The sequence below is a fragment of the Callithrix jacchus genome, chromosome 16 (genome assembly GCF_049354715.1).
Source record: "Callithrix jacchus isolate 240 chromosome 16, calJac240_pri, whole genome shotgun sequence".
NCBI classification, from domain to species: domain Eukaryota; kingdom Metazoa; phylum Chordata; class Mammalia; order Primates; family Cebidae; genus Callithrix; species Callithrix jacchus.
In genome coordinates this window covers 34,291,502-34,305,788 of record NC_133517.1, presented here as the reverse complement: position 1 = coordinate 34,305,788, position 14,287 = coordinate 34,291,502, and the positions used below count along the sequence as shown (strand labels likewise).

The window sequence follows — 14,287 nt, the reverse complement described above, 5'->3', positions numbered from 1 at the left end:
ATCATTCTATCCAGGCTGCATTGGAGCAATTCTAATAAAAGAAGGCAGTGCTGCTAAGGGAGCAGTGGTAGGAATCTTCCAGAGAAGCCCCAGGTAAGTGTAAAGAAGTCTAATTGTTGGCAAGGAGAAAATACAAAATTATCTTAGGTAGTCTCTGGCTCAACAACTTTATGTTATGGATGTAATACATTAAAATGAGTATGCTTCATTTCTAGGAGTTTATTTCTGAGGCTCATGTATCACGCAATTTGCTCTACTGAATTATCATTGACTATATAATTTTAGAACCTGGAAAATATAGTGCTTTAGTAGTCGCATAAACATTATAATGAAAATTTGGTTCTATTTTCATTTGGAGTGAAAATGCATGCTAAGTTGAATTCAAAGGTTGGGTATAGTTTTAATAAATTCTTAGATAAAATAGCATATTTGATTCCCTAGAAAAGAGCAATGTTTCTATTTTCTAGCGACCTTAATGCTAATTGTCTTGATCTTAAAGAGACTCAGGATGAAACACATATATATCTCAGTACAACCAAGGACCATAAATGGTAAACACTGAGTTGACTGATATTGTGATTTTAATTTTTATTTATTAAATTCAAACAATTTTTGATCATCTACTTTACACAAATAACTGTGACAGACTCTGAGAGGACTAAAAGACATTAACTTAAATTTTAACATGCATTTATTAAATTTATATGAAGATGACTACACTACCGAAATTACAGAAATAAATAAGAACATACTCTCAAGATCTTACAGTCATTGGTTGGGGTGATAGTATTTCTTCTGTCTTTAAAAAGAGAAAATCCTGAAGTATTTTGCCACTTTAAAACAACAACCCATCCTACATTTGTACTAAAATAGGCTTTTGCTTGTTTTTAAACAAATTCTAGATGAGGTTATATTTTTACAATACTCTCTCTCGTCTCAAATGAATTTATACATTCTTTACCCTGTCTAAACTTACATGCAAAATAAGAACAGCAAGCCTTCAAACTTCAATCACAGTATTCCATAGGCTATATTTTAAGTCTACTGGATTAGTTGAAATTTATGTTGCTGAGTATGTTAACAAACAGATTCTATCATTTAAAAAACCATTATGATTTTTTTCTGTTTTTGTCTTCTGAATTACTCTGAGCAGTGAATTGTTGGAGGGAAAATACCCATGTCTAAAATTTGTATCCGGTGCCAGTCTCAGATTTATGCCAAACACCACTCGGTATTCAAAAGTGTTGTCCCTTTAAAACAGCAGGCCGGATATCACCTTTCTGTCTTCAAAGATTCAAACCAGACTTTCAATCTGGGATTTCTCTACAGAGGGTTGGCTGCTTCCCAGTTAATGTGAGTTTTGCAAAATTTGCATTTCGTGAAAACAGTGTTGTGTAAACATATATTGTGTCACTTTACCTGCTATTTACTGAAATCAGGGAGTTTAGCCTTTGAAATTTACGGTTCTCTGGAGCCATCATAAATCAATCAGTCATATGAATGGACCGTAGACACAGGATATTAATAAAACTAGGCAATGAAATTTGCCTCTAATTATACTGTATTTAGACTAATAATTATTACTATCAAAAACATTTTTCCCCAAAAAACACCTCAAGGGTGGAACAGAATGGTAAAGTTTTTTTCAGGATGATGAATTTTCAAGGCATTTCCAAGAGCATAATCACCTATTTTAAATACTGTAAACTCTGTTATACTTCATTTGGATAAGTATCTAAGAAGCAATTATTACATACCCTCTCATTTAAATTACCACTGAAAACTAGAAATAATCTTTATTTAATATGACTGTTTTTAACACCATATGGAAAGGGAAATAACTAAATGAAAATTGCTCACGTAAATGTGATGGGTGTGGGGGGCGGAAAGCAGTATTTCTTGACATGTGGCATGTCACTCAGGATAGTAAAAGGCCCATCATATCCAAAATGCCAGCTTGGATATTCCCTTGCCACCCACTTGACGAACAGACATACCACATGGCATTAAATGCTGCAACCTTTCCTAAAAATGCCACTTGGATTGGTCCACTGTGGTGAGTATATAAGAACTCTTGGTCTGTCTCTTGAGTTTGTGAGTTCAAGGGGAAGAATCTAGTAAATAACACTGGCTAAATTTTGCCCTCAGATGTTTGGCATAAATGATTTGTGAGGATATTGGAACCTTTGGCTGTTTTCACACCAATGAAATAAATTATGCTACTTGAAAAAATTCTACAGAACATAATGCTACAGTCACATTCGACTTTTTGCAAAAGTACCAAAGAATATCTTTTAGAAACAGTGCTTATAAAGTCCTCTATACTCCTCAGATACTTCCCAAAGATTTCTTCTCTTGGCTAGTATGAAACAATCTTAATATTTTATTTCTTCTTCATAAATACAAAGTATATATATAAAACACTTTGTGCACGTTTCCAACAATTTCATTTTCTATGCATCTTTATATAAGGTAGTAGCTAATAACTTTCTGTAGACAGGTATTTTCCAGTTTCTAAGCTCACATGTTGTAAAAACATATTTAAAAACTGAATTACCAGTAAAAATGTTGAATGTACAGGTCATTATGCTCCCACAAATGCAAAATACATTGAAAAATTATATAAACAGGTAATTACATATGAAAATAATATGAGGCCTATATTTTCTTCTATTATTTATTGTCTCCCTAAAAGAGTTTTAACTGATTAACTCTCAAGAGACAAAATGCAATTTTATAAAACAATTGTATCATTCAGATTTAGGAGACAACCTAAGAAGATGATTCTGAGTAGGTAGGATTTTTGCTATTACTATTATGTGAAAAAGACTGCACAATTAAATAACAGATTGTTACATATCTCCCTAACAAGAGGGCCAAACTGATACTACAAGCAGCCAGAATGACATAATTAAAATAGAATTTCAAGGTTATATTAATAGAGTAATAAGTTAATTAAAATCAAGATCAACTGAACTTTCTATTTACACCAGTTCAGACAGCCCAAGAGGAAAAGAACTCTATTTTAGAGACATATGTGACTCTTTGAGCTTCTGTCATCCAGGTGCCACTTCTGATGGAGCACATGTGCACTGAACAGTTGGCAAAGAAGGAAAAAGATTACTGTAGATGTATGTGCAGATAGTCGCTCTAATGATATAAAATACGCCTAGAAAGCGAGAGGGTCTTTGTTGTAAAATAAAAAATTTCCCATGACTTTCTGTTCTTTCTGAATGCGATTTGAGTATGTTTCTGTAAATAAGAATATATACTTTTACTTAGGATGTATATAGAACAAAAATAGCCTTAGTAATTCTGTAAGTGATGGAATTACACACACTAATTGGCAACAACATTTGAAAAATTTGGGGTCTGGTTTCCATTTTATCTAAATGTATCATCTATAGAGTGTCTGTCAATGCAGAATGATATATAAAAGTATCCAGGAGCACATATTATACTGCACTGCTAGGTAAGGGTCTTTTCTTGATAACCTGTGCAACTATTTTTTCTGGAAACTGAAAATATCAGCAGAGAGAATTAAATAAAGATGTTGCAGTTTCAGTATTGAAAGTTTTGGTCCCAAAACGTGCTTTCATAGTTATTTCCCTTTCATGCATTGATTGCTGCTTAGCTAATCTTCATCTTGGTCCAGATCAGCGTCAACATCCGTTGTGAGTCTGAGATAAAAGAAAGCATAGAAAGCCAGTAGTAGTGCCAATATAGCTGCAAGTACAAGGCCAACTTCCTGGGAAGAAAAAAAAGCAGACTTGAAATTGCTGAAAAGAGACTGGTTTACATTATTAGTTTCACCAGATAAAACAACCATATTATTCCACAGTTTAGAATGAGTAATTTGTACCTAATAATCATATTCTTTTTGTTTACCACTTTTCGCCATTAAGAAACTTGTTTTGTACTTGGTAAGTCCCAATGAAATGGCAAATACATCAGTGGGTGAGTCATTGGTATTATTATTTTTAGCTAATTTGTTTTTTCCTAATAGTAACAATAAAATTTATCATTTTAGTATATTTTTATAATTTGGATATCAGGATGTTCCATACAAGCAATGCGGTTTGTATCTACACAGTTGATCTATTTTCTATTTGAGTGTGTTTACCTTTGTTGCTTCAATACATTTAGTATTAATGAAAACATTTGAACACAGATGTGTTAAATTATTCCTTTTCATTGAAAAGAAATAGTTATAACTGGTCTCTAGATTATATCTCTGTATATATTCTCATTACAAGTGACTTTGCTTAAACTCTGAGTTTTAAATTCTAAAGTCTATAGTTTATATTGCAGGGGAACAAAAAACAGAGTACTTGTCACTCATGAATCATGATACAGTGTAGTTTGTCACAGCTGTGAAGGATGAGTCCAGATTTTTCATTTCTGATGTGCCGTGGATTAATCAACTAAATTGAAATAACAATTAAAAAATTTACTCATATATTATGATGAAAATCATATTATCTCTCAAAAAGTATGTGTATGTATATATGTGTCTGTGTGTGTACCTTCCAGAAACTTTCTTAATATTAACATATCATTTGGCTAAATCAGACAAACAAACAAAGTGCCAGTTCAGTATCTTGAGGGGCCTAATACTATATTCTAATTTCTACTGTGTATTATGCCCTTTACCTGGCGCTGTTTTACAGAGAAGCAATTCATTTACATTTACATGAATATAGTTTACACTTCACAAGAAGATAAAGTCAGTAATAACTCACTTTAAAAACATTAAAATGAATTTGGCTTAAAATCACCATGAAATTTTTACATGAATGTTGAATTTACAGATAGATATTTTATACAGATTTTTAGCTTCATAACATTTATTTGGATTTCCAAACTATGAAAATAAATATTAATAAAAACCAAGAGGTTGAAAAACTCAGGTTAAAGATTTTGGTAAGATTTCATTTTTTAAATCTAATATAACAATATGTCAAAGGAAAGTGAATTTTTTCTTTCTTGCAGTTGAAACACTTTGGCATCTCAAAAGGGCATGGCAGCATCAGACAGGTTTCATTTATTTTCTTATATCCACAGCTGTGCTCCCAGACCCATCTGGTTACACAGCTACTAATTTTAAGAGGATGTAATAAACAAGTGACACACAACTGCAAACTCCATCTGTTCTGTATAGTGGACAACAAAACTGTTCAACAGCAGTCACCATTCACCCACGCTTAATGCAAGAATTAAGTTTGTACTCTTGATTGGAGGCCATGATTCATAACTTATTGATAATCAATTCTAATTGCTGCTTTTCAACTCCTTGTCCTTTAAACAACTCTGTATCGTTTCACTATTTACTTTCAGAGCATCTAGAGGCATGAAAAGGCTTTTAAGGGGTAGGAAATACAGAATAATCATAGAACACAGCTTCGAAGACCCATTAATTCATTACATCTCTTCAATGTATAGTGTGGGTGTGGCTTAAAGGTACTGGGTGGAAACGAATAGCAAATAATTTTCTTCAAAAATCATCTCTTCATTGAGGTGACAAGCATTATACAGGCTGAATGTCTGGAGAGTTGAAACAATGGTAAAATTTGAAAATAATGCTTGCAGGATGATGGTGACACTAACCATAACTTAGACACCTATAGGCATTTATGACTCCATTGCCCCCTTTAGCCATTTTTAGCTTTAAATCATAATGAACAAACATAACATTTCAAGCTGGCTCATCCTAAGGGGTTGCTGGCAGGATCTGGTTGGCACTTGAATATTTTATTTATGTAACAAAACTAAATTTGTGATCCTTATTCTTTCATTATAATTGTGCTTTTCATATAAACCTTTTAAATAAAAAACATCATCTCATTAACAAATGTAAAAATCCTTTTCTTTTAAATGCTAGAAAATATGGGTATTTACATTATGAAAAAAGTTACTGATGTTAGTGATGCTGTAATTCGTGAAAAATTATCTAATTGAGCAGCAACTAAATAGCAAACTTAGTTGTGAAAATAGCTTTTAGGTGGCACTCATTGCATTACTGGGCCATAAATTTTGACATTTTCTTTATATTTGTAAAACACAGAAAATGAAAAGTACCTTCTCAGTAGAAATTTAGTCTAGATTTCAGAATAATGTATTGACATCTTATATGAAAATTGCTAACTTTTCCCATAAAACCCTTTCTATTACTAAACATACATTTACAAAAAGCACTAGAAGCCTCTGAGGGTTAAGCCCCTATTGTATAATTCTTCATGTCCCTAGCCCACGTTTCTCAATCAGTACTGTTGATTCGATATGGTAATTAAATCTGGAAGTGATTTCTTGTATAAACTCTTCCAAGATGATCATGTCTTATTCATCTTTCTTTTCACAGGTGCTATACTATGATAATATTTTTCATAATTTATAAATATGTAATAAAAGACTGAAATGTATATAATCTTTATACAGGGATACTAAAATTAGTAATGTTTTTAAAACTTTACAACACTAATATCCATAATACTATCTCCAAAGCCAATCTGAGAACATTTTGTAATATATAATATGGTGACACGATGCACCCTTTAGGAGGTTACCTTCAGGCCGATGACAAACGCTGAAGGAGGAACTTCCACAAACTGGAAATGGCTATTTCAAAAGAATATTTTCTCAATCATCTAATAATTTATAAATGACTTCCATGAGTTCAATTCAATGTTCAATGTTTCTAGTGTATTACTGAACTCTCCTGACAACATTATGAGGTAAATGGCAAAATTTCCATTTTATAAATGTGCCAACTTAGACTTAGCTAGGTAATGGCAAAAGGAAGGGGCAAATTCTAGGCCTCCTTATCCTGAGCTTAGTGCTGTTCTCATTGCTGGTATTTTTCTATCCATGTATCTGTTTATATTTTCTATAGATCTGAATTATATGAAGAGTATATCTATGATTCATTCAAAAGACTATGTAGTAAAGTGATAAGATATTACAATACTATGGTCATTCTGTATCAACTAGATAAGAGCAAAACATGTTTGATGTTCATTAGTCCTTAGATGCTTCTCTGACATTATCAATATGAATAAAATCACTCACTGGGGAAATTAAAAAGCATTAAATGGCAATTGCTGAAAGAAACTTTATTATTTAAAGTTCTATTCCAAAATGACAAGGCAATCAAAGTTTGACAGGGCAAACTAATTAGTATGCCAGATTTGAAATGTAAAACACCTCAAGGTTCTGATTCTAAAAAGTTTCATATCATCTTAATAGGCTCTTCATACAAATTTTCAAGCAAAGTAAAAAATATTTAAGGTTAAGGTTTTTGTTTTCCACAGGTTTACAAATCAAAATGATATCCTAGCTTATTAAAAAGGAGCTATGCTCTGATGTCAGTTTGAAAGTTTTCTGTAGATACCTTAAATATTAAATAAAATCGAAGAAAAATGTCTTCTCATAGAAAGATTAGTAAATTCTACAGTGTTTTTTAAAAAGATACTAGATAATTGCACTATAAGGTAGACTTTATCTCATCCTGGGAACATTATTACTTCTTCAAATTTAAAGAATAACAACAATTATGAGAGTAAATGTAAAAAAGATGTGTGTGTAGAAAGGTGGTATATGAATGCCAAATGTGGGTGAAGGGGAGAAGAAAAGCAAAGCACACTGCCATGTTTGTACCTATGCAACTGTCTTGCATGCTCTGCTCATGTACCCCAAAACCTATAATCCAATAAAAAATTAAAAAAAAAAAAAAAGAAAGGTGGTATATGAATAAATATCTGCACTATTTCTCAAATCCTAACATTTAACTTCTCATCATATTGTGCCACAACAGGATTTTGTTTCCCCACATTTTTCTAAGAAACAAACAAACCAAACCAACAAAAGTCCCACTGTATTGTGAAAGATAAAAGTAAGTGACGTATTGCCGTTGAGGACAATGACAAGGTTTTCACTTCAAGAAATGGTCATCGAGTAACCAAACATTAAAAGGAAACACTGCTTTTTAAAAAGTCATGCTATAAAGAATTTTTTTTAATGAATGAAATTTCACATGAAATTAGAAAAATACTTCAAAAGATGAATTTTCTTTTAAACAAAAAGGCAATTTACTTTTTTTTCACTACAAACTGACACACAGCAATGAAGAGGTGGTGTTGTGAAAACGTACTGCATCACACAACAATGCTTGATCAAAATCAGCAATCAGGAGCGAAAAGAAGGCAGTGTTTCATGATCATAATAGCAAATTCTGGAAGACAACCAAACATATCATCTGGCAGTTCAACAGCTGTTACAGCTTGGTAGTAATACCTTGGCATTTGCTGTAAGCTATAACTTAGAAAAATTGATTTTTCATCTGCCAGATAAAACCCAAAATCTCCTTTTAACATGTTAATATTTAAATAAAATATATGTACTAGTCGTTTTTATTTTATACCTTTGATAGTAGAGTTGCCAAATTAATTTTTCTATTAATAGTTTAATTCAACTCTAAATACCTGGCAAAAGATTGACATGGGCAATAATGTAAATGCAATTTGTTGAGCTTCATTGTGTTGGCACATTAAATTAATATCTGCTAACATCATTCTCAGTTGCATTTATCCCTCTTAAGCAGATAAAACACTGGTATTCTGAAAGAACAAGTTTAGGAATGTCATTATAATTTCATCATAGAGTGCTGCCAACAATAAGATAAGTAGAGTAAAATTACATATATTAATGATCTCAGTATATATCATTATACCTACAGCTTTAACAACTATAAAATGAAATTTATTGAAAACAAAAGAAATTTTTGACTAAGGCCACATACATCACCGAAATGTCTGAACAATGCACATGATAGCTAGAGAAAAAATAAATTGCAACTTTAAGTATAACTGATTCTCTTAAGTGACACCATTTTAAGACCCTTCAAAAATCTCAGAATAGGAAGGATGTTTTCCATTAAGTAAATTCTTCATAAAAACCTTCAAGTCTGGCATTATATTTAGATTTTGAAATGTCATAAAACATTTAGAATTCAACATTTATGCAATCCAGTTTTAGAAAATGAAATGGCATGCACATATCAAATTTTAAACTTATCAAATAGAGGTTTACCTTTATGCCTACTGCTGTTTTCTTTGCTTCTGCTTTTAATTTGGTTGCTCGTAAAATAGGTTTAGTTTTTTTGTAATCTTGTTTACCTAGAAAGAAATAGCTTCAGACAATGAGTTATGGTTGTATATAATTCAACAATCATCTGAAATGTCAAAGAATGTTTAAATACAGTAAAACAGGGACACAGAGTTGCAAACAGTTCCCAGTTGTGGGAACCATAAACTTGTCACCAAAGGTCAACTTTTCCTTCTCTCTTACTTTTTCAGGAAGAAGATACTAATGAACATCTTCAATTTGATGTATAGTGAATGTCAAAAAAGATAAAAACTTATTTTAGAGAACACAAAATTTGAAGTAAAGAAAATAAACCTTTAGAGGCATTTGGAAACAAATACACAAGTAAATGAGGATATGTAAGATCATTAATAGGTAAACTTTTGTCTTCCTAAGAGTAACAGCTCATTATAAATATATTTTATTTTGGACACATTAAGCATTCAAAAATAAGTTAGAAATATCCCTAAGTTTTCTTTAAGTAAAAAACTAAAGAAAAAAACCTATAAATACTTAACTTTTAGCCCCATCCTGAATTCATTAGAGAAATATGTATTTTTCTTTTGTTTCCTCTTAATAGAGAGCAAAATAAACATGGCTAGATAGAAGTTATAGGATAACTATATTTAGATATTAGTTTCAATAATCTCTTCCACATTTCATAGCCAAAAGCATCCAAAACTGAGTTAGTGCCATAAAATTTCCTTTCTTTGTGTGTCATCTAGTGACTGAAGCAAAGAGTAACAAAACAGGATTGCAAAGCCTGGGTAGAATATAGGTTTAACAACAAGAACAAGAATAGTAAAGCATTCATTAAAATGATATACTGCTTTGTCTAGCCAACTTTTAACTAGGAACTGAGTCAAAATGAGCCTTAAATATAATAAATAAATTCTCAGAAAGAGTTAATACATGACTGTATTATCTCTCTGGCTATTTTATATTCTTATTTTGCCTTATTTTCATCCTTTCCCTTTCCTTTCAGTGACCAGTTCCTTTACAAAACTCATTGCTACATTCCTTTCATCTAAATAATACAAATTCTGACTTTAATTTCCACACCTTCTTCACATTGAAATAAATTTAAAAGCAGTTGGTCTGAACTCAAGTATATCATAAAAATTTAATGTGCAATATATCTTAATGTGTCTGCTAATGATTCAAAAGTATCTTTAAAATTTCATATAGAGTTTTAGAACTAGAAATGGTAGTCAAATGAGAGTCAAATGGACGGACGTAGTGAAGAAACACTGTATTTGTGTCCATTAGACACATAAAAGTTTGTTTGGCTGAAAAGCTAGGTATTTCGTTTTTTAAGGATTGTATGCTCTTTCCTTGACTGATATTGTACAGCAATAATTCAGGATCCATGAACATGCAGAAGCTTAATAAGTATTATTTGATGATGGGGTCTGATGATCTAGAAATAAGCCAAATGTCATAATATATATCCAATGTTCTAAATTTAAATCATGAAATGAACAAAATACAGAAAAACGTTACTCTGACCCATTTTAAATTAGCAATATTTAATTTTGATGATAAAACCTTGACAAGTGTTTGCTCTGATTTCACATCTCAGCAGTGAAACTATTCATGTCATTATTCCTGCTGAGATATAAACAATTCAGAACAATGAAAATGGTGACACATCAAAGGCCTCCAGTCAGGGTTACAAAGCAAGTTTCTAATGAAAATTCTAAAAGAAATCTGAAGATTATAGACTTAAAGTCAAAAAGTAATTTCTTGTTTTTTCTTTTTTTAAAATTTATTTATTTATTTTACTTTAGGTGCATACTATATCTGGCATTTCTCCCCATGTTATCTTGTATATGCCCTATAATAATCTCTTGATGATATGGGGTGGGGCGAATAAACAAATGCAAGAGGATTATCTTAATTCACACATTTTTTAATACAGCTATGCAATATTTTGTATAATGTATCTGTCACAAAACACATTCAGATATCTAAGAGTTATCTACAGTAAGACATTTATCACTCTAAATCAACTACCATGTAACCATTGGTTAAATAACGTATTCTATTTCAATTCACTCTTATATTCTTAGAGAATAATACTTCCAGATTTGTATTCAAGTTGATATTAACATTTGAAACTGTATTTGTAATAAAAAGACAGTATTAAAGGTTATTGTATTTCTGGTACTTTTCCAAGCAGTGCATCTGTCATAAATTTGTATTCTCCTTGTCGACGATGATATCCAAAAGTGTATATTGCAATATGTGGTTTTAGTTTACTAAGTGAAAACATTTACAAGAGTGTCTGCTAAGTTCTTTATAACTAAAACCAGATCATTCCATTGGATTCAAAAAGGTTTTCAGCATTTAAATGTTTATGGCTTCGAGAAAGATATCTATGCCCACATGAATGTAAAAAATATAAAATATAGAAATGCCTGCCTTTGGAGTACTTACACCTAGGGAAAAAAAACACACACTTACATAATCTAGATTTTATATGTAGACTGTTCCTTGAACATAACTGATTTTGATTTTGATTGTATTGGTAATGCAATAACCAAAGTCATAATTTGACGGTGAAGAGAAAAACTTGATAATTCAAGCCTATGAAGCCATTCTGGGGCCTCAATCAAGTCCAATGTCTAAGCTTCCTTAGGAACAGTTTCTATTGAATTTTTCTGTGTATAAACTACCCTACTAGTTCTTTATGTGTTTCATAATTTTAAACTGAAAATCAAACATATTTGATAATGTAATGTGGAAACTCTGTAAACTAGATCACCCCTGAGGTTTGTTGTTACTGTTATTTGTTCTTGGTTGGTTGTTGTTAGAATCCCTTCGTTAAGTAACCTTTCTTAACTAATTCTATAACAACTGTATTCAATGGTATATGATCACTGAAGTCTCTGCGTAGTTATCTTAGAATACATCCCACAAAATTCATGCTGGAAACTTAATTTTCAGTGCAGCAGTGTTGAGAGGTGAAATCTTTAAGTGGAGAGTGGATCCCCATTCTCTCTTGTGCACACTCTTTGGCCCTTTTGCCTTCCACTAAGGGATCAGGTATTCACAAGGCCGTTGCCAGATGCAGGCCCCTCAAGCTTAGACTTCCCAGTCTCCACAACTGTAAGAAATAAATCTCTGTGCTTTACACATTATCCAATCTCAGAGGTTTTGTTATAGCAGCACCAAATGGACTAAGACAGAAAATTGGTATCAAGAAGTAGGGCTTCTGCTATAACAAACACCTGAAAATGTGGAAGTGGCTTTGGAAATGTGCAAAGGGGAGGGGGAAAGAATTTGAACGAGCAGGCTAGAATAAGCCTGTATTGCTATGAAGGAAGGATTAAAGGTGATTCTGGTGGTGGGTGGGAGAGGTGTTCAGGAGAAATGAAGAGCTGTAAGGAAAGCCTGAATCTTTTTAATGATTATTTGGGGTCATAATCAGAATGACGATAGAAACATGAAAAGTAAAGGCCATTTTGATGAAGTCTCAGATAGAAATGGGGATATTTTATTGGGAACTGGATAAAGGCCATCCTTGTCATAAATTGGCAAAGAACATGTCTGAATTGCTTCATTGTCAAAGACTATATAGAAGACAGACTTTATGAGAAATGGACTAATGTATCTCCCAGAATAAATTTCTAAGCAAAATACTGAAGGAGTTTGACCTCATATAGTGAGATGCAAGAAAAAAGAAATGATTAAAAGGTAAAATTTACAATTAAAAAGAAGCTGAAGAGAAAGTTAGAAAATTCTCAGCCTGGCCATGTAAAGAATAAAAACAGTGTGTTCAGGAGAGAATACTAAAGGTGTGACCGAGCAACCCTTTGCTAAAGAGATTACTAGAGAGAGAAGGGGACCAGGTGCTATTCATCAAGACAATGAGAGAAAGACCCCAAAGTCATTTCAGAGATCTCTGAGAATGCCCCTTCCAAAATAGGTCCAGAACAAGATCTGAAGGGCAAGGTCTCCAGAGGTGTCCAGGGGACCTCAGTATACACTACCTGGAGTTGCTTTGGGACTCTGTTTCTCACATTCCAACACAGCATCCCTCAGCCATGCCAGCTATGGCTTAAGCAGATCCAGGTGAAGTGAAGTTGGTGCTGCAGCTTAAGAAGGCACAAGGGACAAGTAGTAGCGGGGTTCACGAAGTTCTGATTCTACAGACCTGCTGATTTCATGAGCTGTGGGGCCATAGGGACTTCCAACTAGATTTCAAAAGATACACTGGACAGCCTGGTGGCCCAGGCAGAAACCTGTCACAGGGATGAAGCCACTGCAGAGAGCCCTCACTAGGGCAATGCCTAGTGAAGCCACAGGAGCAATGCCACCTCAGAGACTCAAGAATTATAGAGCTACCAGTGTGCAGTTGCAGTCTGGGAAAGAACCAGGCAAGAGACTCCAACCTGTGAGAGCTGCTGGGTGGTTTGAGCCCAGAAAAGCCATATGGAGAGGGTTGCCTGAGGCCTTGGGGGCCTAATACCTGCCCCAATGTGACCAGGATGTGGGACATGGAGTCAAAGGATATTATTTTCCAGCTTTAAAATTTAATGTTTTCCCTGTTTTGGTCTTGCTTGCAATCTGCTACTCCTTTATTCTTGCCTATTTCTCCCTTTTGGAATGGAAATGTCTGTGTTATGTTTGTGCCAACATAATACCTTTTTTTTTTTCTTTTTTAGGTGTTTCACTCTTGTTGCCCAGGCTGGAGTGCAATGGTGTGAGCTTGGCTCACTGCAACCTCCACCTCCCAGGTTCAAGTGATTCTCCTGCCTCAGACTCCCAAGTAGCTAGGAATACAGGCACGAGCCACCACGCCTGGTTAATTTTTGTATTTTTAGTAGAGACAGGGTTTCGTCATATTGGCTGGGCTAGTCTCGAATTCCTGACCTCAGGTGACCCACCCGTCTCAGCCTCCCAAAATGCTGGGATTACAGGCATGAGCCACTGCGTCTGGCCCCAGCATTGTACTTTGGAAGTAGATAATTTGGTAATTTGGTTAATTTCACAGGCTCACAGATGGAGAGGAATTTGCCTCCAGATGAACCATGCCTTAAGTCTTACCCATATCTGATTTCAAATGAGACTTGGAAAGACATCTTCCCTAACTACTGTAGTTGCAAGGCTGAAGAACAGAAGATAGCATTAAGGCAAGTTAAAA

At 33.4% G+C, this 14,287-nt stretch overlaps 1 protein-coding gene across 11 annotated transcripts in view; it reads right to left on the bottom strand.

Annotated features, from left to right (window-relative positions):
- Positions 1-573: 573 nt before the first annotated feature.
- Positions 574-14,287, bottom strand: part of TRIQK (triple QxxK/R motif containing) — a 276,517-nt gene continuing 262,803 nt past the window's right edge. For all 11 annotated transcript variants that reach the window (XM_078353600.1, XM_054246741.2, XM_017965450.4 and 8 more), the window contains 2 exons: positions 9,085-9,170; positions 574-3,748 (listed from right to left, as the gene is read on the bottom strand). In XM_078353600.1, coding sequence (XP_078209726.1) covers positions 3,635-3,748; positions 9,085-9,170 — 200 coding nt within the window. In that variant the 3' untranslated portion in view covers positions 574-3,634. The remainder of the gene's footprint in view (positions 3,749-9,084; positions 9,171-14,287) is intronic.